The sequence below is a fragment of the Hypanus sabinus genome, chromosome 2 (genome assembly GCF_030144855.1).
Source record: "Hypanus sabinus isolate sHypSab1 chromosome 2, sHypSab1.hap1, whole genome shotgun sequence".
Classification (NCBI taxonomy): Eukaryota; Metazoa; Chordata; class Chondrichthyes; order Myliobatiformes; family Dasyatidae; genus Hypanus; species Hypanus sabinus.
In genome coordinates, this window is record NC_082707.1 from 45,539,477 (window position 1) to 45,562,406 (window position 22,930).

At 40.2% G+C, this 22,930-nt stretch overlaps 1 protein-coding gene across 1 annotated transcript in view; it reads left to right on the forward strand.

The window, feature by feature from the left end:
- Nucleotides 1-22,730, forward strand: part of LOC132378426 (endothelin-converting enzyme-like 1) — a 122,361-nt gene extending 99,631 nt beyond the window's left edge. Inside the window, exons 14-17 of the mRNA XM_059945337.1 lie at nt 7,582-7,647; nt 7,735-7,830; nt 17,002-17,078; nt 22,270-22,730. Coding sequence (XP_059801320.1) covers nt 7,582-7,647; nt 7,735-7,830; nt 17,002-17,078; nt 22,270-22,369 — 339 coding nt within the window. The 3' untranslated portion in view covers nt 22,370-22,730. The remainder of the gene's footprint in view (nt 1-7,581; nt 7,648-7,734; nt 7,831-17,001; nt 17,079-22,269) is intronic.
- The last annotated feature ends 200 nt before the right edge of the window (nt 22,731-22,930 follow it).

The following is a 22,930-nucleotide window of genomic DNA, read 5'->3' on the forward strand; positions in this document are numbered from 1 at the left end:
ACTGAGGTAAGAAATAGAATCGAATACATGTTGCCTCTGGCAGGGTTAGCAGGCCATTTCTTCCTACAAAGCAAAATCAAGATCGTGAAAGGTTGTTACGCTTCGCTCCCAGATGAGCTCAACACCTTTTATGCATGCTTTGAAAGGGACAATAAGATTAGACTTGTGCGAATCGCTGCAGCATCTGGTGACCCTGCAATTTCTCTCTCAGAGGCCAACATCCCAATATCCGTAAGGCCAGCTAACTGGTGGGAGTGTTCAAGGACATCTTTGGTCTCCCTCTGCTGCAATTGAAGGTTCCTACCTGCTTCAAAAAGGTGTCGATCATACCAATGAGCAGAAAGAGCAGGATGAGCTGCATCAATAATTGTTGCCCACTTCACCGTCTTCCATGATGAGGTGCTTTGAGAGGTTGGTCATGGCTAGAGTCAACTCCTGCCTTAGCAAGGACCTGGACCCACTGCAGTCTGCCTATCGCCACAATAGATCTACAGCAGATGCAATCTCACTGGCTCTCTACTTGGTCTTGGATCTTCTGGACGATGATAATACCAATGTCAGGCTGCTGTTTATTGATTACAGCTCAGCATTCAACATAGCAGATCAGCAAACTTCAAAACTTGGACTACTGTTCCTCCCGCTGCAGCTGGATCCTTGATTTCCTCACCGGGAGAACTGCAGTTTGAGTGGATCAGAAATAACATCTCCTCACTGATAATCAACACTGGCGCACTTCAAGGATATGTGCTCAGCCCACTGCTCTAACTTTTTCTACACCCCTGACTTTGAGGCTAGGCACAGCTCAAATGCCGTCTGTATCTGTAAATTTACCAATGACATATATATTGTTCGCAGAACTTCAGATGGTGATGAGGAGGTGTACCAGAACAAGATTTATCAGCTGGTTAAATTGTGTCGAAACAACAACCTTACAGTCAACGTCAGTAAGTTCAAAGAATTGATTGTGGACCTTAGAAAGAGGAAGCCAAGGAACACACACCAGTTCTCATCAAGGGATCAGCAGTGGAAAAGGTGAACAGTTTCAAGTTCCTGGGTGTCAATATCTTTGAAGATCTATCTTGGGCCCAACGTATTGATGCAATTACAACAAGGCATGTTAGCACCTATATTTCATTAGGAGTTTGGAAGAGACTTGAAATGTCACAAAAGACCACAGCAAATCTCCACAAATATACCGTTGGAAGTATTATAACTGGTGCATCCCCATCTGGTACGGAGGGGCCGCTGCGCAGGATCGGAATAAAACTGCAGAAGGTTCTAAACTCAGCCAGCTCCATCATGCACTCTAGCCTCCCAAGCATCAAGGGCAGCTTCTAAAGGCAGCATCCTTCATTGAGGACCTCTACCACCCAGGACATAGAAACAAAGAAACATAGAAAATAGGTGCAGGAATAGGCCATTCGGCCCTTTGAGCCTGCACCGCCATTCAGTATGATCATGGCTGATCATCCAACTCAGAACCCTGTACCTGCTTTCTCTCCATATCCCCTGATCCCTTTAGCCACAAGGGCCATATCTAACTTCCTCTTAAATATAGCCAATGAACCAGCCTCAACTGTTTCCTGTGGCAGAGAATTCCACAGATTCACCACCCTCTGCGTGAAGTTCTTCCTCATCTCCGTCCTAAAAGGCTTCCCCTTTACCCTTAAACTGTGACCCCTCGTTCCGGACCTCCCCAACATCGGAAACAATCTTCCTGCACCTAGCCTGTCCAATTCCTTTAGAATTTTATACATTTCAATAAGATCCCCCCTCAATCTACTAAATTCCAATGAGTATAAGCCTAGTCGATCCAGTCTTTCTTAAAATGAAAGTCCTGCCATCCCAGGAATCAATCTGGTGAACCTTCTCTGTACTCCCTCTATGGCAAGAATGTCTTTCCTCAGATTAGGGGACCAAAACTGCACACAATATTCTAGGTGCAGTCTCACCAAGGCCTTGTACAACTGCAGTAGAACCTCCCTGCTCCTGTACTCAAATCCTTTTGCTATGAATGCCAACATACCATTTGCCTTTTTCACTGCCTGCTGTACCTGCATGCCCACCTTCAATGACTGGTGTACAATGACACCCAGGTCTCGTTGCATCTCCCCTTTTCCTAATCGGCCACCATTCAGATAATAATCTGTTTTCCTGTTCTTGCAACCAAAGTAGATAACCTCACATTTATCCACGTTAAATTGCATCTGCCATGAATTTGCCCTCTCACCTAACCTATCCAAGTCACCCTGCATTCTCCTCATAGCTAACACCGCCGCCCAGCTTCGTGTCTTCCGCAAACTTGGAGATGCTGCATTTAATTCCCTCATCTAAATCATTAATATATATTGTAAACAACTGGGGTCCCAGCACTGAGCCTTGCTGTACCCCACTAGTCACTGCCTGCCATTCCGAATAGGTCCCATTAACTCCCACTGTCTGCCAACCAATTCTCTATCCACATCAATACCATACCCCCTATACCATGTGCTTTAAGTTTGCACACTAATCTCCTGTGTGGGACCTTGTCAAAAGCCTTTTGAAAATCTAAATATACCACATCCACTGGCTCTCCCCTATTCACACTACTAGTTACATCTTCAAAAAATTCTATAAGATTCGTCAGACATGATTTTCCTTTCACAAATCCATGCTGACTTTGTCTGATGATTTCACCTCTTTCCAAATGTGCTGTTATCACATCTTTGATAACCGACTCTAGCATTTTCCCCACCACCGATGTCAGACTAACCGGTCTATAATTCCCCGGTTTCGCTCTCCCTCCTTTTTTAAAAAGTGGGGTTACATTAACCACCCTCCAATCCTCTGGAACTAATCCAGAATCTAAGGAGTTTTGAAAAATTATCACTAATGCATCCACTATTTCTTGGGTTACTTCCTTATACACTCTGGGATGTAGACCATCTGGCTCTGGGGATTTATCTGCCTTTAATCCCTTCAATTTACCTAACACCACTTCCCTACTAACATGTATTTCCCTCAGTTCCTCCATCTCACTAGACCCTCGGTCGCTTACTATTTCTGGAAGATTATTTATGTCCTCCTTAGTGAAGACAGAACCAAAGTAGTTATTCAATTGGTCTGCCATGTCTTTGTTCCCTATGATCAATTCACCTGTTTCTGGCTGTAAAGGACCTACATTTGTCTTGACCAATCTTTTTCTTTTCACATATCTATAAAAGCTTTTATAGTCAGTTTTTATGTTCCCTGCCAGCTTTCTCTCATAATCTTTTTTCCCTTTCCTAATTAAGCCCTTTGTCCTCCTCTGCTGGTCTCTGAATTTCTCTCAGTCCTTAGGTGTGCTGCTTTTTTTTGCTAATTTATATTTTTCTTCTTTGAACTTGATACTATCTCTAATTTCCCTTGTCAGCCACGGGAGCACTACCTTCCCTGGTTTATTCTTTTGCCGAACTGGGATGAACAATTGTTGTAGTTCAACCATGCGATCTTTAAATGCTTGCCATTGCATATCCACCGTCAACCCTTTAAGTATCATTTGCCAGTCTATCTTAGCTAATTCACGTCTCATACCTTCAAAGTTACCCTTCTTTAAGTTCAGAACCTTTGTTTCTGAATTAACTATGTCACTCTCCATCTTAATGAAGAATTCCACCATATTATGGTCACTCTTACCCAAGGGGCCTCGCATGACAAGATTGCTAACTAACCCTTCCTCATTGCTCAATACCCAATCTAGAATGGCCTGCTCTCTAGTTGGTTCCTCGACATGTTGGTTCAGAAAACCATACCGCATACATTCCAAGAAATCCTCTTCCTCAGCACCCTTACCAATTTGGTTCACCCAATCGATATGTAGATTGAAGTCACCCATTATGACTACTGTTCCTTTATTGCACGCATTTCTAATTTCCTGTTTAATGCCATCCCCAACCTCACTACTACTGTTAGGTGGCCTGTACACAACACCCACCAGCGTTTTCTGCCCCTTAGTGTTATGCAGCTCTACCCATATCGATTCCACATCCTCCAGGCTAATATCCTTCCTTTCTATTGCGTTAATCTCCTCTCTAACCAGCAATGCTACCCCACCTCCTTTTCTTTTCTGTCTATCCCTCCTGAATATTGAATACCCCTGGATGTTGAGCTCCCATCCTTGGTCACCCTGGAGCCATGTCTTTGTGATCCCAACTATATCATATTCATTAATAATTATCTGCACATTCAATTCATCCACCTTGTTACGAATGCTCCTCGCATTGACACACAAAGCCTTCAGGCTTGTTTTTACAACACTCTTAGCCCTTATACAATTATGTTAAAAAGTGGTGCTTTTTGCTTTTTGCCCTGGATTTGCCTGCCTGCCACTTTTACTTTTCACCTTACTACTTTTTGCTTCTACCCTCATTTTGCACCCCTCTGTCTCTCTGCACTTTTTCCCATCCCCCTGCCACATTAGTTTAAAGTCTCCTGAACAGCAGTAGCAAACGCTCCCCCTAGGACATTGGTTCCAGTCCAGCCCAGGTGCAGACCGTCCTGTTTATACCAGTCCCACCTCCCCCAGAACTGGTTCCAATGCCCCAGAAATTTGAATCCCTCCCCCTTGCACCATTTTTCAAGCAACGTATTCATCTGAAATATCCTCCTATTTCTACTCTGACTAGCACGTGGCACTGGTAGTAATCCAGAGATTATTGCCTTTGTGGTTCTACTTTTTAGTTTATCTCCTAACTCCCTAAATTCACGTTGCAGGACCTCATCCCATTTTTTACCTATATCGTTGGTACCCATGTGCACCACGACCACTGGCTGTTCACCCTCCCATTCCAGAATGTCCTGCAGCCGCTCAGTGACATCCTTGACCCTTGCACCAGGGACGCAACATACCATCCTGGAGTCTCGTTTGCGGCCGCAGAAACGCCTATCTATTCCCCTTACAATCAAATCCCCTATCACTATAGCTCTCCCACTCCTTTTCCTTCCCTCCTGTGCCGCAGAGCCACCCATGGTGCAATGAACTCGGCTGCTGCTGCCTTCCCCTGATGAGACATCTCCCCCAACTGTATCCAAAACAGTATATCTGTTTAGGAGGGAGATGACCTCAGGGGACTCCTGCACTACCTGCCTACTGCTACACTGTCCCTTCCCTTTCAGCCTGTGTAGCCTTTACCTGCAGTGTGGCCAACTCACGTGCTATTCACGACTTTCTCAGCATCGCGGATGCTCCAGTATGAATCGAATTGCAGCTCCAGACGCTCAATGCGGTCTGCCAGAAGCTCCAGTTGGACACACTTCCTGCACACATAGTCGTCAGGGACACCGGAAGTACCCTGATTTCCGACATGCTGCAGGATGAACAAACCATGGGGCTGATCTCAGCTGCCATGACTTACCCAGTACTTGCCTCGACTTTTGAAACTTTCTCTTTTGAAAGGAACTTACCCGGCCTTACCTCACTTGGAGTGAAGCTTGTCCTCAGCCTCTTCTTGTCGAAGCCTCTCGAGTCAAAGCCTCAAATCTCCACTCCTTCACTGGCCACTTTCCATGCTCTCTTCTCACTGCTACCATCAAAAAGGGGGTACAGAAGTCTGAAGACGCACTCTCAATGTTTCAGTAATGGCTTCTTCCCCTCTATTATCAGATTATGAATGGACAATGAACCCTTAAATATTACCTCACTATTTTCCCCTTTTATTGCACTACTTAATTTTTATTTTTATATATACAGTACTTACTGTAATTTATAGTTTTTATTATGTATTGCAATGTACTGCTGCCACAAAACAACACATTTCATGTCATATGCCAATGATAGTAAAGCTGATTCTGCTTCTGAACTCATCATGTATATAAAACAATGGAAAGCAAGACAAATTAGTATTTATTACAAAGCTCCCAAAACACATCATGGGTACTTCATGAAATGCTTTTGGAAGTCTAATTATGATTGTAGCTACCACAGGAGTTAGAGTTAGTACACAGAAGTCCCAAAAGCAACACTTTATAAAAGACTGTTTTGGTGATGTTGGTCAGCAAACCCAATTGTTTCCTCCTCCAAGTAATGCAATGAGGTCTTGTTCATCTTTTATTATTTCATCCTAAAGAAAGCACTCCCAAAAGTATACACTTTGGAAGACTTGCATTAGTGTGTCAAGTAGAACTTTGAGTTTGTGTCTCTGAGTCCATGGCCCTAGGAATCAGAAGCAATAATGGTGCTCCTGAGCCATGACTGACATGCACCATGAAGTAAGAGAAAAGAACACATATCTGCTTTAAACAGTATTTTTGTGAAGCAATAGTGTTCTTTAGACATAAAATACTACACAGTGCAGAATGTCACAAAGTTTTGACAGAATTCATGCACAGTCTGCTTTTAATAATAATATACTGTAGAAGAGTACTGCAGTTGAGAAGGTGAGTAGCTTCAAGTTCCTCATTATACACATCACCAATAATCTCACCTGGACTGTACACACCGGCTTTGTGGCAAAAAAAGCACAACAGCGTCTCTTCCACCTCAGGCGACTGAAGAAGCTCGACATGAACCCCCAAATCTACAGGGGCACCATTGAGAGCACCCTGACTGGCTGTATTGCCACTTGGCACTCAAACTGCACCAACTTAATCGCTGGGCACTGCAGAGAATGGTACGGACAGCCCAGTGCATCTGTGGATGTGAACTTCCCTCCACTGAAGACATTTACAGCAGCAGGTGCAGAAAGAAGGCCTGGAAAATCATCAGGGACACCAGTCACCCCAACCATAAACTGTTTCAGTTGCTTCTGTCTGGTAAACAGTACCACAACATCAATGCCAGGACCAACTGGCTACAGGACAGCTTCTTTCCAAAAGCCATTAGACTTAAAATTCACACGTCTGTACATTGTGATGGAGTCATAATGCAAAGAGTTTTACTCCCTCACATTGAGGGATGGATGTAAGATTTAAATAAATTCAAATTCAAGAGAATGTGACTTGAATGGGAAGATTTTCCAACAGGTACAAACTTTTCTGAGTATCAGAATCCAAATTCCCACATCATGTTTGCACCAAGATGGGGCAACCAGTGAAAGTAACTCTTCAGTCTTCCTTGAAATGGGAGTGTGTCAATCCCTCGAGTCACTTCCTTGAATTGTGCATATGCATTGAAGTGTACTGAGTGAGGCAAGTTAGCTGAAGGGGCAACTCATTCAGACAGCATGTGCTAATTATAATATTAATCATGATAAATAGCTAATTGCATGAACACTAGCTTGTTAATCCTTTGTTGCACAATTTATTTATTTTTGCTATTTACGGTCATTTTATGTTATTGTATTGTGCTGGTGCCGCTGACCAAAAAATTTCATGTCATATAAGTCAGTGATAACAAATCTGATTCTGAATCTGCCATCTGGTAACAAAATTTCATAATAGAAAAATGATAAAGCAAAACAAGAAAGAGGAGTCAATATTTCAAACAGCCACCCCATGTAACCCCCATCCAATTTCAGGATACCTGTGACATCAATGAAAAATCTATTGAATTTTAAAGAGAATTAATGTGCATCTGGTGATGATCCCAGATCAATATCCTTCAACTCTATTTGTCTCCCTCTGCAGGTCAATGGCCAACTCACACTTGGAGAAAATATTGCTGATATGGGAGGACTTAAACTTGCCTACTACGTAAGTAAATTTGTAATCCACATAAATAATTCTCACTTTGTGAAATGCTATAAACCATAGCCAATAGTCATCTTCCTTATATTCCAGGCGTATCAGAAATGGATTCGGGATCACGGCCCTGAACGTCCCCTTCCAGGCCTTAAATACACCCATAATCAACTTCTCTTTATTGCATTTGCTCAGGTAAAACAATTGCTTTCCTTGAAAATTCCTTGAAGATTAAAAGCATTAATAAGAAATTGTTTACATCCCTATGGGGTGATAGATTTGTATGTGTGATCTGGGACTCGGTAAGCATTCTCAGAAAATTCAAAAGGTCGTGTATAATATGAATTGATCAGGCAAGCGTAGGAATGCAATATCTTATTGTATTCAAATATCCATATTCAAGGAATCATAGAGATCTGTTGCACAGGAATGAATATGTTATGCTGGGTAAAAGAAAGTGCTATTCAGCTAATCTCAGTTTTTCACTCCTGCACAATCATTTACTTTCAGGGCCACGGGACCACACAACATCCCCATAACCTTCGCAAGTTAAAAAGTATGAAGTGAGGTTATGACTGGATAATAACTTAGAAGGGTTCAAGCACATCAAGCCTGCTCTATCTTTCAATGGGATCCTGGCTGATCTTGTGCCTCTTGTTCACAATTCCGATAGGTCACCAGATTCCTTGTTCCTTTATGTCACAGAGTCATAGAGAGAAACAGTACAGAAAGAAGCCTTTCGGCCCCACTCTGTTCATTTTCACTCCAATCCTATCCTAACCTGTTTTATTCTCCCCAGATTTCCATTAACTACTCTCCATATTCTACCATTCTCAACACACTAGGGTCAATTTATATTGGCCAATCACCCTACCAACCTGACACTTTTGGGATTTGGGAGGAACGTAGTCAAGAGGACAACTTGGAAACCCCACATGTAGCACCATTGGTCATGATTAGCAGCTGTGAGGTAGCAACTCATCTATATATGCCACTGCGCCAGAAAAATTCTGGTATAACCCCTTTGCTACACTCAGTAGCCACTTTATTACATACCTCCTGCACCTAAAAATGTGGTCACTGTGTATATGTTCATGATCTTCTGCCACTGTAGCCCATCCACTTTGAAGTTCAACATGTTATGTGTTCAGTGATACTCTTGAGCAAACCCATTATAACACGTGGTTATCTGAGTCGCTGTTGCCTACCTGTCAGCTTGAATTACTCTGGCTAATCTCCTCTGATCTCTCTCATTAGCAAGCCTTTTTTCCCCACAGAACTGCTGCTTACTGGATGCCTTTTGGCTTTCACACCATTCTCTGTAAACTCTAGAGATTGTTATGCATACAAAATCCCAGCACATCAGCAGTTTCTGAGATACTCAAAACACTCCATGTAGGACTATCGTCAAAGCCACTTGGATCCCATTTCTTCCCCATTCTGATGTTTGGTCTGATTAACTGCTGAACCTCTTGACCATGTCCGCATGCTTTTATGCATTGAGTTGCTGCCACATGATTGGTTGATTAGATATTTGTATTAACAAGCAGCTGTATAGATGAACCCAATAAAGTGACTCTGCGTGTATATGTTTAATACCAGAAATATTAACCACTATACCTATTCATTCTGTTTTCAGTAGGGAAATGGAAATGTTGATCATTTATAATACATTTCCTTGTTGCGTTTACCCTCTCCAAATTAATCACCTCAATCTTTCTCTTAAAAACCCTTTGCTCATTTCTGTGATACCTACTTCAAGTTGAGAGTTTTCTTCCTGGTCCATTTTTGTGCTATGAATTCTAGTATTTAAAGCTAAATTATTGGAACATACAGAGCCTATGAAAAGTATTCACCCCCCCCCTTGAAGTTTTCATATTTTATTGTTTCACAACATTGACTCACAGTGGATTTAATTGGCTTTTTTGACACTGGTCAACAGAAAAAAAACCTCTCATGTCAAACTGAAAACAGATCTCTACAAAGTGATCTAAATTAATTACATTTATAAAACACAAAATAATTGATTGCACAGGTATTTACCTCCTTCAAGTCAGGTGTATTTTTACTACAATCAATTGACACACCTTGACTGCACCCAGGTCTCCAAAACATATCTCCATTTAACTAATTATGTGACTTCTAAAACCAATTGCCTGCACCAGTGATGATTTGATGTGTCATATTAAAGTGGTGGGGGGGGGGGGGTGAATACTTGTGCAATCAATTATTTTGTGTTTTACATTTGTAATTAATTTAGATCACTTTGTAGAGATCTGTTTTCACTTTGACATGAAAGAGTCTCTTTCTGTTGATCGGTGTCAAAAAAGCCAAATTAAATCCACTTTGATTCAATGTTGTAAAACAATAAAACCTGATAACTTCCAAAGGGGGTGAATACTTTTTATAGGTACTGTACTTTTCTATGAACTTGTACTTTAATATTTTTCATATTTATCCAGCTGCATGCACTCTCACAAACATAGTTCTTGACAGAATTCTCTTAAAGTTTGTTCTACAAAACCATAATCCTCATATATACATTTTCCCCACAATCGTTTCATTTGCTCAGTTGTTCCAACATGACATTGGACCAAAGATTTTTTTTACACAGCAAAAGCTGTTACAGCTATATGATTGGATTTTAAAACTAGACGATCAATACAGCAGAGTAGCAGAGAGATACAATATGGAAACGGAACCTTTGACTCCACACCACCTCCAACCATTCAGTTTATACTCATCCTATATTAATCTCTTTTTTAAAATTATTTTCAACTCCATTTCACCTTCTATCACTCATTGGGTCAAATGAACATATTTGGCATGCTAGAAGAAACCAGAGCATCTGGAGGAGACCCATACAATCACAAGCAGAACATCCAAACTCAATATGGACAGCACTCAATGGAACCTAGGTCTCTAGCACTGTGAGGCAGCGGCTCTACTAAAGGCTGATCTATACTTGTGTGTCACATCTACGCCATATGTACTATGTACCCTACGCTGTACCTACGCCATACCCTACGCTGTAGGGTGACATGCACCTCCCCAGAAACATGACACCTCACTGTCGCGGCGATGCAGACCACAACAACTGTGATTGGTCCGCTTGGTAGCATCTCATTTCCTCCTATGCATTTCAGGTTGCTTCTTCTCTGCCATGTCTGCACACCGATGCAAAATAGATGAACCAAATCATCAAATCTACCTTCCGACATGCGAAAGTGTTTAAAATGCATTTCCTCGTCCATGTCTCTCATGAAGAAACTCAACACAGTGGCATAGAAACCCCATTGCCACCTAGCGTTTTGGCGCACACCAAGGCATGGTCGCTAAGGCGTAGAGTGACGCATAAGTGAAAATCAGGGCTACAGCGTAGGCTGCAGCATAGCCCGTGTGCACAAGTATAAATCAGCCTTTACTGCACCACAGGACTGCCCTTGAAATAATCCTCAGTCTTGCTTCGATGAAAGTGCAGTTTTTTTTCCGCAGAGTTCCTAACATCAAATTGCCATTAAAGTTATTCCAGTTTTCTACTGTAATGCCCACGTATGGAGGCAAAAAAAAATCTCCTGATAAACCAATCCTCTAATACCCCAGAATGATTATAGAATTTCCTTCTGAGTGTTCAGTTCATGTGGACAATTGGAGTCATGTGCTATGTCAACATAGGAAAATTAAATACAGGATTCCAGGGAAATAATGGATAGCTTGCTACCCCATTCAATAAGATCACAGTTGAATGGCTTCAATTTCACTGCCCTGCCTGTTCCCCGTACCCTTGACTCTATTACATTCCAAAAATCCTGAATATACTAGCAAAGCAGACAGATTGCTGGCTCTTAACATATCCTCTGGCAGGAGGCTAGTGGGTGAGGGAAGGCAGATTTAAAATGTAAATCTTGGTTCAGGAGACTTTGCTGTTCTTTTTGTGACACTTTGGGACATAGCTTATTGTGTTGAGGCTGCATCACCATTTGAAAAGGAGGGTATATAGAATAATCTCATAGAACTAGAGACTGCCTTATATCCCTTGTAGCAAACATTGAGCTGACATTTGTGGTAATAGATCATTGAATTGAGATTAATCAAAGTTTTAGGACTCCATCCAGTGAAAGATTTGGCAGAAATAATATGCATTTTCTTTGTTCAGATCTTCATATTCCTCCACCTAGCCCTAGCCAGGAGACTGGAGACTGACTGAAATCAAATATCTTCCCTGGTCTAAGTGATTTAAAGAAAGTTAATGGAAATGTACTGTAAATCACCCGGAAAAATACATTCCAAAATCTCAAGTGAAGGGAAATTAATTTTTGATCTCAAAGTACCAACTATGTTTATTCAAGTCTAAATCCTTCAGTGTTCTTATTTTACCAAAGTTCTGCAAAAGTAATTGGATTTCTCTCTCAGGAACAAGCAATCTGCTTGCAAACTCCTTCCCACTGCTAACATTATTAATAGTTATTAGGAGAGGTGTGTAAAAACAATGTTTAGTGACTCATTGTAAATGTTCCATCCAGGAAACATCTGTCTCCCCGCAACATCTTCCTCCAACATCCCAGACATTAGTCTTCGTGCAATACATTAATTCATCAATTAGTACTTTTTGTTATTTGCATATCTCGTATGTTTAGTACGTTTGCTGCTGAATTTTTACTTAGTGGCTCTTTTCAGGTCTTATTTTTTCCCAGAACTTACTCATTCCTGCACGCAAGATACACAAACAGAACACATCTTGTGTGAGATGAGTTGGGTGTGTCTGCATGACACTGAAACAGTCTCAGCTGTTTTATTTTTTACTTGTGTTTGAAGTCTATATGTAGGAAGGGCTAGCCCATCAGAACAATGAGAGGAACCTGCTATATGACACAATTTGTGATCCAAATCAGAACTTTATTTTTATTCAATTTTGCTGTAATGGAGTAATTCAGAGTTGCCAAGGGAAATCAAAGTATTAATAGCATTCTCTGAAATTAGACATAAATGGAGTTCAAACTGACAAAGAGGAAGGCAACCTGACTGGCAAATACTTTTGATGTGAAGTATTATCTTGTCACGTTTCCTCAAACCTAGCCCTACTAGACTAATCCTTGCAGATTTACAGTACTGCGCTAGCATCAGACAAGGAGCAATGAATAACTGGTTCCAAAAGCCATTGTTTAGCTCTGAATATAAACAGATGAATTAGGAGAATTATTCTCCTTAAAACTTCAAACTGGAACCACTTTTATAGAAATGTGGTCATATGGCACCATTTGCTTTAGCACTTAATAATGAAAAATATAACTACCTGAGAGTGAAACACAGTAATAACTGTATCCAGGTTGTTTCACTTCAATGCCAGAGTCAGCTGGGCATTTTCCATTGAGACATCTTTACCAGATACACAGCAAATTACCATTCCCTGTGCTGTGTTACTTTTCAATCGTTCCAGGAAAATTACTTCAAGCTGTTCCAGGAGCAACAACTGTCACTGGGCACTACCTGAACAAATAGGATTTCACAGTGGAGTGCAAGACTGGGGCACTATTAAGTCCCATTACAATAATAATCCCAACTGTTGCTCACATCTCTCACACACTCACCTTGAGTTCCCTTCCAATCCACATGTTGTCCCAACAACTATCCAATCAACCATCTGCCACCGAGTCCTCCTCCTGACAGTTCATTTATCCCAACATCCCCAATTCAGTCCACATTATCTGATCTCCCAAGTACTCTAACAGAGGCACCTATCTACACTGCACCCTCTTAAGCCTGGGAACTACTGAAGTTAGCAGTACTGGGCCCAAAACTGACTATCAGGCCAGTTGGTTCATTGCATCAGTGCCCGCTTTTAACAGTTTCACTCCCTGTACACTACTGTTGTTCTTTAGTTTCTATTCTCCCTCCCCTTCAAGTCAAGTCATTTTTTATTGTCATTTCGACCATAACTGCTATGTACAGTGCATAGTAAAAATGAGACAATGTTTTTCAGGACCATGGTGTTACATGACACAGTACAAAAAACTAGACTGAACTATGTAAAAAACACCACAGAAAAAAAAACTACACTAGACTACAGACCGATCCAGGACTGTGTAAAGTGCACAAAGCAGTGCAACCATTACAATAAATAATAGAGGACAATAGGACAGTAAGGTGTCAGTCCAGGCTCTGAGTATTGAGGAGACTGATGACTTGGGGGAAGAAACTGTTACATAGTCTGGTCTTGAGAGCCAAAATGCTTCGGTGCCTTTTCCCAGACGGCAGGAGGGAGAAGAGTTTGACTGAGGGGTGTGTGGGGTCCTCCATAATGCTATTTGCTTTGCGGATGCAGCATATAGTGTAAATGTCCGTAATGGCGGGAAGAGAGACCCCGATGATCTCCTCAGCTGGCCTCACTATCCGCTGCAGGGTCTTGTGATCCAAAATGGTGCAATTTCCGAACCAGGCAGACAGTGGTGCAGCTGCTCAAGATGCTCTCAATACAACCCCTGTAGAATGTGATGAGGATGGGGGGTGGGAGATGGACTTTCCCCAGCCTTCGCAGAAAGTGGAGACGCTGCTGGGCTTTCTTTGCAATGGAGCTGGTGTTGAGGGACCAGGTGAGATTCTCCGTCAGGTGAACACCAAGAAATTTGGTGCTCTTAATGATCTCTACTGAGGAGCCGTCAATGTTCAGTGGGGAGTGGTTGCTCCATGCCCTCCTGAAGTCAACAACCATCTCTTTTGTTTTGTTCACATTCAGAGACAGGTTGTTGGCTCTGCACCAGTCCGTCAGCTGCTGTATCTCCTCTCTGTAAGCTGACTCGTCGTTCTTGCTGATGAGACCCACCATGGTCGTGTCATCGGCGAACTTGATGATGTGGTTCGAGCTGTGTGTTGCAGCACAGTCGTGGGTCAGCAGAGTGAACAGCAGTGGACTGAGCACACAGCCTTGGGGGACCCTGTGCTCAGTGTGATGGTGTTGGAGATGCTGCTCCCGATCCAGACTGACTGAGGTCTCCCAATCAGGAAATCTAGGATCCAGTTGCAGAGGGAGGTGTTCAGGCCCAGTAGGCTCAGCTTTCCAATCAGTTTCTGAGGGATGATTGTGTTAAATGCTGAACTGAAGTCTATGAACAGCATTCGAACGTATGTGTCTTTTTTGTCCAGGTGGGTTAGGGCCAGGTGGAGGGTGATGGCAATGGCATTGTCTGTTGAGCGGTTGAGACGGTACGCAAACTGCAGGGGTTCCAGTGAGGGGGGCAGATGCTTATCTCTTGAATGTAACTATTCAAAGTTCAATCAGCTTCCATTCCTCTCTGATACCAGTGCTTTTGAGATCAAACCTTTAATGTAAAAAAATCCTCCTGTCACTCAGCAGAACCTCAGCAATCATCTTCAGATTTGTTAAACTATCAATAATCTGGTGTTGAAAACTTATTTTTATGTACAATTCCCAATCTTTGAATTCCTTTGTTTGTTGCATTTTCTTTTAACAATCTCTATTTTGCAGAAATCAACCCAGATTATTAAATCTCTCCAGCACATTATTAAATATATTCATATTATTCAATTATTGTCTCTAAAGTTTGTCTTTCTTCCAAAAATACCGTGCCTAGAACTGAATGCAACATGAAAGGGAAGAACAATTTTAATAAAATTAAGGAACTCATATAATTTTCTGATAAATATCAAGCAGTAGTAAATCAAGGCAACTGGACTTGCGTGTTGTCTAGAAGACATTTTGCCACTCATTCGAGAGGCTTCTTCAGTTCTGATCCAGGGACAGGGAGGACAGGTAATTTGAAAGAGGGGTTAAAGAAGTCATCTTCGTCAAGCCGGAAAACCCAACCCTGAACAGAGGGGATGGGGTATGTCATCAACAATCAGCTACTGTACTTACAATGCAGTCCTGACATCTCTACCCCAGTGTCTCCACAACAGTTCACACCTCCATTCATGCAAAGATAAGACTAATGACCCTCTCATTGCCTCTATGACTCTTAACAACCCTCATGTGATTGCTATACCTTCAAACAACTCGAAGTTTATAAACCGTAAAACTGCCCACCATCAATCTAAACTAAAGAAGCCTCTCACATGAGTGGTGAGACATGTTCTAGACAACACGGCAAGTCGAGTTGCCTTGACTTACTACTGTCTGATAGACAATTACCTGGATGACTGAGAACCTTCATAGACAAATTTTCTGATAACTTTCCCAGTGCACTCTGAAACTTTACATAATTTTTACATTGACTTTCATCAGTTGTTTCAGTCCATGAACATAGGAACATTATATTCACTTTTTGTGTTGGCGCATGGCCAAATGGTTAAGGCATTTGTCTAGTGATCTGAAGGTCGCCTTGAGCCTTGAGCCTTGGCTGAGGCTGCATGTGTGTCCTTGAGTAAGACACAACCATACATTGCTCTGCAGTGACACTGGTGCCAAGCTGTATGGGTCCTAATGGTCTTCCCTTGGACAACATCCGTAGCGTGGAAAGGGGAGACTTGCAGCACAGGCAACTGCCGGTCTTCCATACAACCTTGCCCAAACTTTCCAAGGCGCAAATCCATGGTCCATCGAGACTAACGGAGGCCTACACATATTCTCTCTTCCTCAATTAGTGGGGAGTTAATGAAAGGCAGCATATACCACATCCCCATTTCCTCGTCCTCTGAGTCTGTATACCATTCGGGGGTGGTTGCTGCTTTGCTTCTTTTGTTATTACTGTACTACAAAAACAGTATCTCCTCATACTTCTCAGTGACAGATGTCATCAGCTTGCTCAAGTCTTTCAGTATCCTCCCCATTGCTTACTATTTATATGAATTTCATGCTAAGCCTTGAAGTCCAAAATGTAATTACACAGCCTGAGCAGGAATTACCTGGCATTTATTTTGCTAATGTTCGGTCAATTACTACCATTGGCAAAATGAGGTGTTTTTTATTTTTTTTGTGTGACAGAAGATTAGTCTACTTTTCATCTACAAAATGAATTGAAATTAAACTGTCCCGCTTGTTTAAATGTCACTCCACTTCTTACTGTTATGAGTGCCATAGACGAATCTCGTCAATGATTAAAGTCACCTTTCTACAGGCTATGGAAAACTTTCTTCCCCAGAATGGAAGATGCCGCATCTCACTGTAACCCTGCATAAAATTTGCTACAGGACATCTAAAATATGGTTACTTTCAGGAAGTTAAGAAATTTGTACATTTATTTTACCCATTGACAAATAAAGTTTCCACTAAATATAACATAAAAAATGTATAATTATCTCCTGCAGAAATAACTTCAGACAATTGCATCCTTAATTTGCTATTGTGATATTTAATATAGGCTACGCAATTAAATCTTGATTGTGTTTTAAATTGTTTCATTGCCTCACTAGAACTGGTGTATGAAGAGACGATCACAATCCATATACTTACAGCTGCTTACTGACAAACACGCCCCAGAGCACTACAGGTATTTATTATAATACTTGATTGCTTTAAATAATGCATGAAATAAAAGCAGCTTAATATAATCCAATGGTGGATTCAGGATGCCTTCAATGATGTTGAATCAATAAGGTGCTGTAGCTGCGCATGATACTGAGTTTAATTTTATATGAACACATTGTATAAATTAATACTTGCATTTATAATGGTGATTTTTTTTCTTATATACACCTCTAGCAATATCTTCCAAATATATTTCTTCAAACTAAAGTGCAGATACAGACAAAACAAAAATGAACTGCAGTGATTGTTTTTCAAAAATACTGTTGTATATAGCTTAAATTTGCAAAAATATACTTTTTCTGTTTGTTCTCTGGATATGAAATCTGCCATTTTGATTGCATTTATTGTCCAGTCCAATTGTTTTGAAGTTGATGCAGTCTGTTTTCCTTGGCTGGAACTGGTTTTAAAGCAAGAGGCTTGCTCACCCATTTCACATGGCATCAAGAGTCAATGGAGTAAATCAAGCAAATCCTGACCTTGCGTGCTGGGACAGTTAACACAGTTGCACATCTCTCACGATTTTTATTTGAATGATCATATAAGTCCCAAAATGTAATTATATTGTTCCCTAGGAGCAGCAACTCCAAAGATACCATGATTTCCTTTCAGCAGAATTCGAGCTTAGCAGTAAATATAGAAAATGCTGGAAAATCAGCATGCCAGGGTCTTTGTGAAAAGAGGAAGGGTCAATGTTTCAGGTTGTAAACCTTCTTCAGAATTAGGAATGAGAGGGAGCAATATGACCACCCAGTGCCATACACCATAGTTGAAGATGTGAAAGTGAAGTGTTGCTTCACCTTTACAGGATGATTTGGGTCCCTGGAGTATGGAAGGCAGGAGCTGAATGAGTGGGTGTTGCACATCCTATGATTGTATAAGGAAAATACCCCCAGAAGGGGAACTTCTCAGTGAAGATAAACAGTGGAATAAGGAGTATGAAAGTTTGGTCCCTCAGGCTGCTGGAGGAAGGGTGGGGGTTGAGCAAATCTGTGGAGGGAATCTCATTAAAAATGACAGAAATTGTGTAGGATTTCCTTCAACTAATTTATGCTTCTTCCATTCTATACTTGCCTCTGGTGTTTGCATACAATCTCCTCTATGATGAAGAAACTAAATGCAGAGTGGGAGACTACTTTGTGTAATACCTGCCTTCAGTCTGTAGGGATTGCCCTGAAATTTCAGTTGCTCGTTACATTAACTCTCCATCCCACCCTCAATATGGCTTCTGCATTGTTCCAATGTGACTTAATTCCAAGGAAAACTTCATCTTCCATCAGAAAGTTTTGCATCTACCCTGGATTGTTATCAAATCCACCAATTACATATAGCACACACAAAATGCAGGAGGAACTCAGCAGGCCAGGCAGCACCCATGGAAGTGAACAAACAGTCGACGTTTAGGGATCAGACCCTTCTTCAGAACTAGAAAGAAAGGGGGAAGATGCCAGAACAAAAAGGTAGGGGAAGGGAAAGAGAGTGATAGGTGAAGCCAGGTAGGTGGAAAAAGTAGAGGAAGAAATCTGACAGGAGAGGAGAATGGGCTATAGGAGAAAGGGAAGGAAGATGGGAACCCATGGGGAGATGATAGGCAGATGAGAAGAGGCAAGTGGGAAATAGAAGAGGGGAGGGGGAAAGAAAATTGTTATTTTTTATCATTGGAAGGAGAAATTGATATTCATGTCATTGGGTTAGAGGCTTCCCAGATGGAGGATAAGTTCTTCCTCTGTTTATATCAGAACCAAACAGGTTATCTATTTTTAATATTAACACTGCTTTCCTCTTTTCATTTACACTATTTGACCTGAAGCTCTGACCTGTAATTTACAGCTTTCACTTATTCCTCTGTTTTTTTTCTCTCCCTCTAATTAATGTATTGATCAGATAACATCATCAACAGATTTTCAACAATGCAATCTCGGTCAGAAATATTCTGTTTAAGTCTATATTTCCAGGTTTCAGTTTGGTTTACAATTCCTTTTGAGCATACTCTCTGGGCACTAATCACAACAGTACTCTTCAAAATGCTCATCCAGGAACCACTGCTCGCTTGCACCAGATCTTCAAGGCTTTTACTGTCCATTAGAGGGTGATGACCTCCCATCTTTAAATGAAACAAAACTAAGTTCATGGTAATTACACTTTACTCCTTCCTGATATGTCCAACCTACTGTAGAGATATGTGGTCCTTCTCGTCGTTTCAAAATTTGATCTTCATAAGATCATAAGAAACCTAAAATCTAGAAACAGGGGTAGGTTTTTCAATCACTCAAACCAGATCTGCCATTCAGTAAGATCATGGCGTATCTTGTACCTGGACACTTCTTTTCCACCCTCTCCCCATATCCCTTACTTCCTCTAACATTTAGAAATCTATTGATCTCACTTTTGGATGTATCAATAACACTGTGAGTGAAGAACTTTGTCCTCACTCCAGTCCTAGATTAGTTGTTGCTTATTTTGAGGGATTGACCATTCATTCCAGGTACTTCAAACAAAGAAATTATTCTTCGTGCCTATGGCTTGTTGAGCTCTCTGATCATTTTCATGTGCTTCTCTCTTACTTTTCTAAACTTTAAACAATAGATACAGAGTCTATTCTCTTCATATGACACATGTATTGTCCAAAACAAGGTGAATCTCTGCTGCACTCTTTCTACAGTACAATCAGACATAAGCAACATGATTTTGAATTATTCTAATTTATATATGCTGTATCTTCTTTATGTAATTTAACCAATGTGCCCTGCTTTGTGTTTATGCAAAATGGAATCTGATCTATATTCCTACCCTATTTTGACATTCCCACATTCAGTCAGAAATGTTCTGCTTAAATTTAAGTTTCTGTTTGTTCCATTATTTTGTGTTTTTATTCAGAATTTGGTTATTTGATTTGCAATACTGCACTTTAAATCTTATTAGTCTGTATCTGTCCTCTTCAACTGTGTACCATTTCACCTTCAATTATCTTGTGCATTCTCTTTGATTTTTTTCTATAGGCACTGAAAAATATATTTAAACAATGAAATGAATCTGCTAAATACAGCAATCTATTTTGTGTACATTGATTATGCTTTTTTTATAAGATGACCAGTTTATTAGTAATAAAACTAGTGATCTGGAAAGAGCACATATCCATTGAACTAACTAAAAGGATGATGGCCTTTTGGAGGTGACGTCTATATTAGTCCTGGGCACCTCACCCCTCAGTATAAATTGAATTTTTATCAAAGACAATGTTTTAATCCATCAAGCCTATTGTTTATTTTTATTTGCTGATATATTCTCCAAATTATGTTCATAATTTTCCTGGGTTTTTTTCCAGTTTGCTCGTGTGATAATGCTTTTTCTGTGTTGTCTTTAATAAATAAACATCAGTGCACTCATTCATCAGTTCTTCATTCATTGTCAACCTGAATCAAGGACTTCCTTTACACTGGCATTCTCAAATCATGCTAACATTTCTCTAAAAGCTAAGAGCAAAGTAAAAGTTGTACATCATTTCAGAGTCCCTAAATCAAGACATTTGTTCTGGTTTTAAAGCATATGATTCAGTTCTTAATCTTTACTGGGTCAAATGGATCCTAGAGGTGGCCAGATCTGTAAGTGAATTGATGATTTTTTTTACAGATGGTAGAGAAGAGCAAGATAGCAGGATTCAATAAACAAAATAAGCACAACATATATAGCATGATAGCAATAAATAAAGGCCAACTGATACTGCTCACATCACATTGCTCTCCAATACAATCTATTAAATCAGTTCTCTTTTGTCCCAGATAAAATTATTGCAGTTGTGAATTTGTTTTGCCTAATGCTTTGGTAAATTAGTGGAGAACATTCTTAACACATTCAAGCATCATTGAAATGTACTCAAATGCTTTGAAATGAGAGAACATTACATTCTTTTAAATAAATAACAAGTTAGAAGTCCACACATTTACCAAAATGAATCACATGGTAAAAATTGGTTTGGTGGATTGATAAGAAAAACCTGCACTGCATCTGTATTTCTTGCCAAATGCTGGTGTTTTCCTGTAGTTTTAAAGTGATGCACAGTTATCCGTAGCCCGACTCCAGTGCTTTTCCAGCAGTAGAAATGTCATATTAGAATAAAAGTTGAGCTAAATGGTGCTTAAAATCTTCTATAATTTTGAAATTGTTTCTAAGATTATGAAGTCAGCACTCAAATACAATTAATAATTTTTCCATCCAATTAGTCATAGTTTTACAGATGGAAAAAGACCCTTTAGCCCAACTTGTCTGTGTGGTCCAGTGAGCTTGGCCCACCTCCCCTCATTTGGCCCACAGCTTCCAAGTGCTTTATGAATTGACATTTTCTCCTTTAAATGACAGGAAAGCCTCTGAAGTAATTCATTTAACTAACAATCATGAAGTGAATTAGTTTACTGCAATCAATTTGTACGTATTTGGTATTTCCTAAGTCTAATTTTCATTACAGATTCCACTTTTATTTTTCTTAGACGGTCTAAAACTTAATTAAATATTTCATCAGAATATGAAAACTTTACAAAGATGGCTAAAGCAGGGTTAAAAAAGAGAATACTTAACTAAATGAAGTTGATAAATGTGAAAAATAGTGAATTCACTCAAGGAATGGAAAGTGTAATGTGCATATCTTGACTCAGAATTTCCCCTTTACCCTGCACTTGGGATGGTTAGGAATATGCTGAAACATTTACAGCTGATACTCCTGGTGTCCTGTTGATGGTCAGAACGATTACGTTTTCCTGTAACCTTAAAGTGATCCATGGTTATCCACAGCGGATTTTGGTGTCTTGCTGACAGTAGGGCTGTCCCAACAGCAGTTTACGGCAGACACCCAAGCCCAATTTTCTTTCCCCCCCCAACAAAAGTCTTACATGAAAGATCACCTAACAGCAATGGGAACTGGGAAGCCGTGTAACGAAACCCAATTTCCCTCGGGATCAATAAAGTACGTCTCTCTGTCTTTTTGCTTCCTAGTCTGAGGAAACAGTGCTATCACCTAAATGGGATCAGAATGAAACCCCTTCTCATTTCTATCTTCATTATATGGTTTTTACATTGCTTGAACACAAAACTTACAGGACACAAAGTTAAATGAATGAGTTGTCTATCGCACAAGTAGTTACATTCCATTTTTATTTTAACAGGGTGATTGGAAGTGTTTCGCAATTTGATGAATTTGGAAGGGTATTCCATTGTCCTAAAAGAGCTCCAATGAATCCTGTTGAAAAGTGTTCAGTGTGGTGATATCAAATTTGCATATTTTGAAATAAAAAATATTTAATTTAATAAAATGTGGCTAGTTCTAGTATCTTGATTGCATTTTTAATTTAAATTAATCTGACTATTAAGAACAGCAAAATAGGTACTTCTATCAATTACTTGCTATGAAAATCTTTGTGTAAGTATTTCTTTTGTTCAAATAACATACACAATGCTTAGTTCTAAGTCAAACAGTTTTGAGATCAAGATGTTTTATTCATATTTGCACTGTGCTCCATACCTACCATGGTAAAATTCTATTTCATTGTGTATAAAGAGTTACAAATCAAGCAATATGTTTAGATTGGTTGACTATTTGTGCACTTTACTAAAGCTTAAAAGGTGTCTCCTGAATAAAAATGTGTTTAAAAAATAAATCAACATTTTGTTTTGTCTTTAACTGCAAAACAGGAAGTAGAAAAATGCACTGAATTGTTTGAATTACCTAATGATAGAAAAGTTTGTTTTAAAACTGAATATATAGCTTATGATTTGTACTGCATTGTCTAATTTCTCCCAGGGTTTGATCAGAGCACTCAGAGAAGA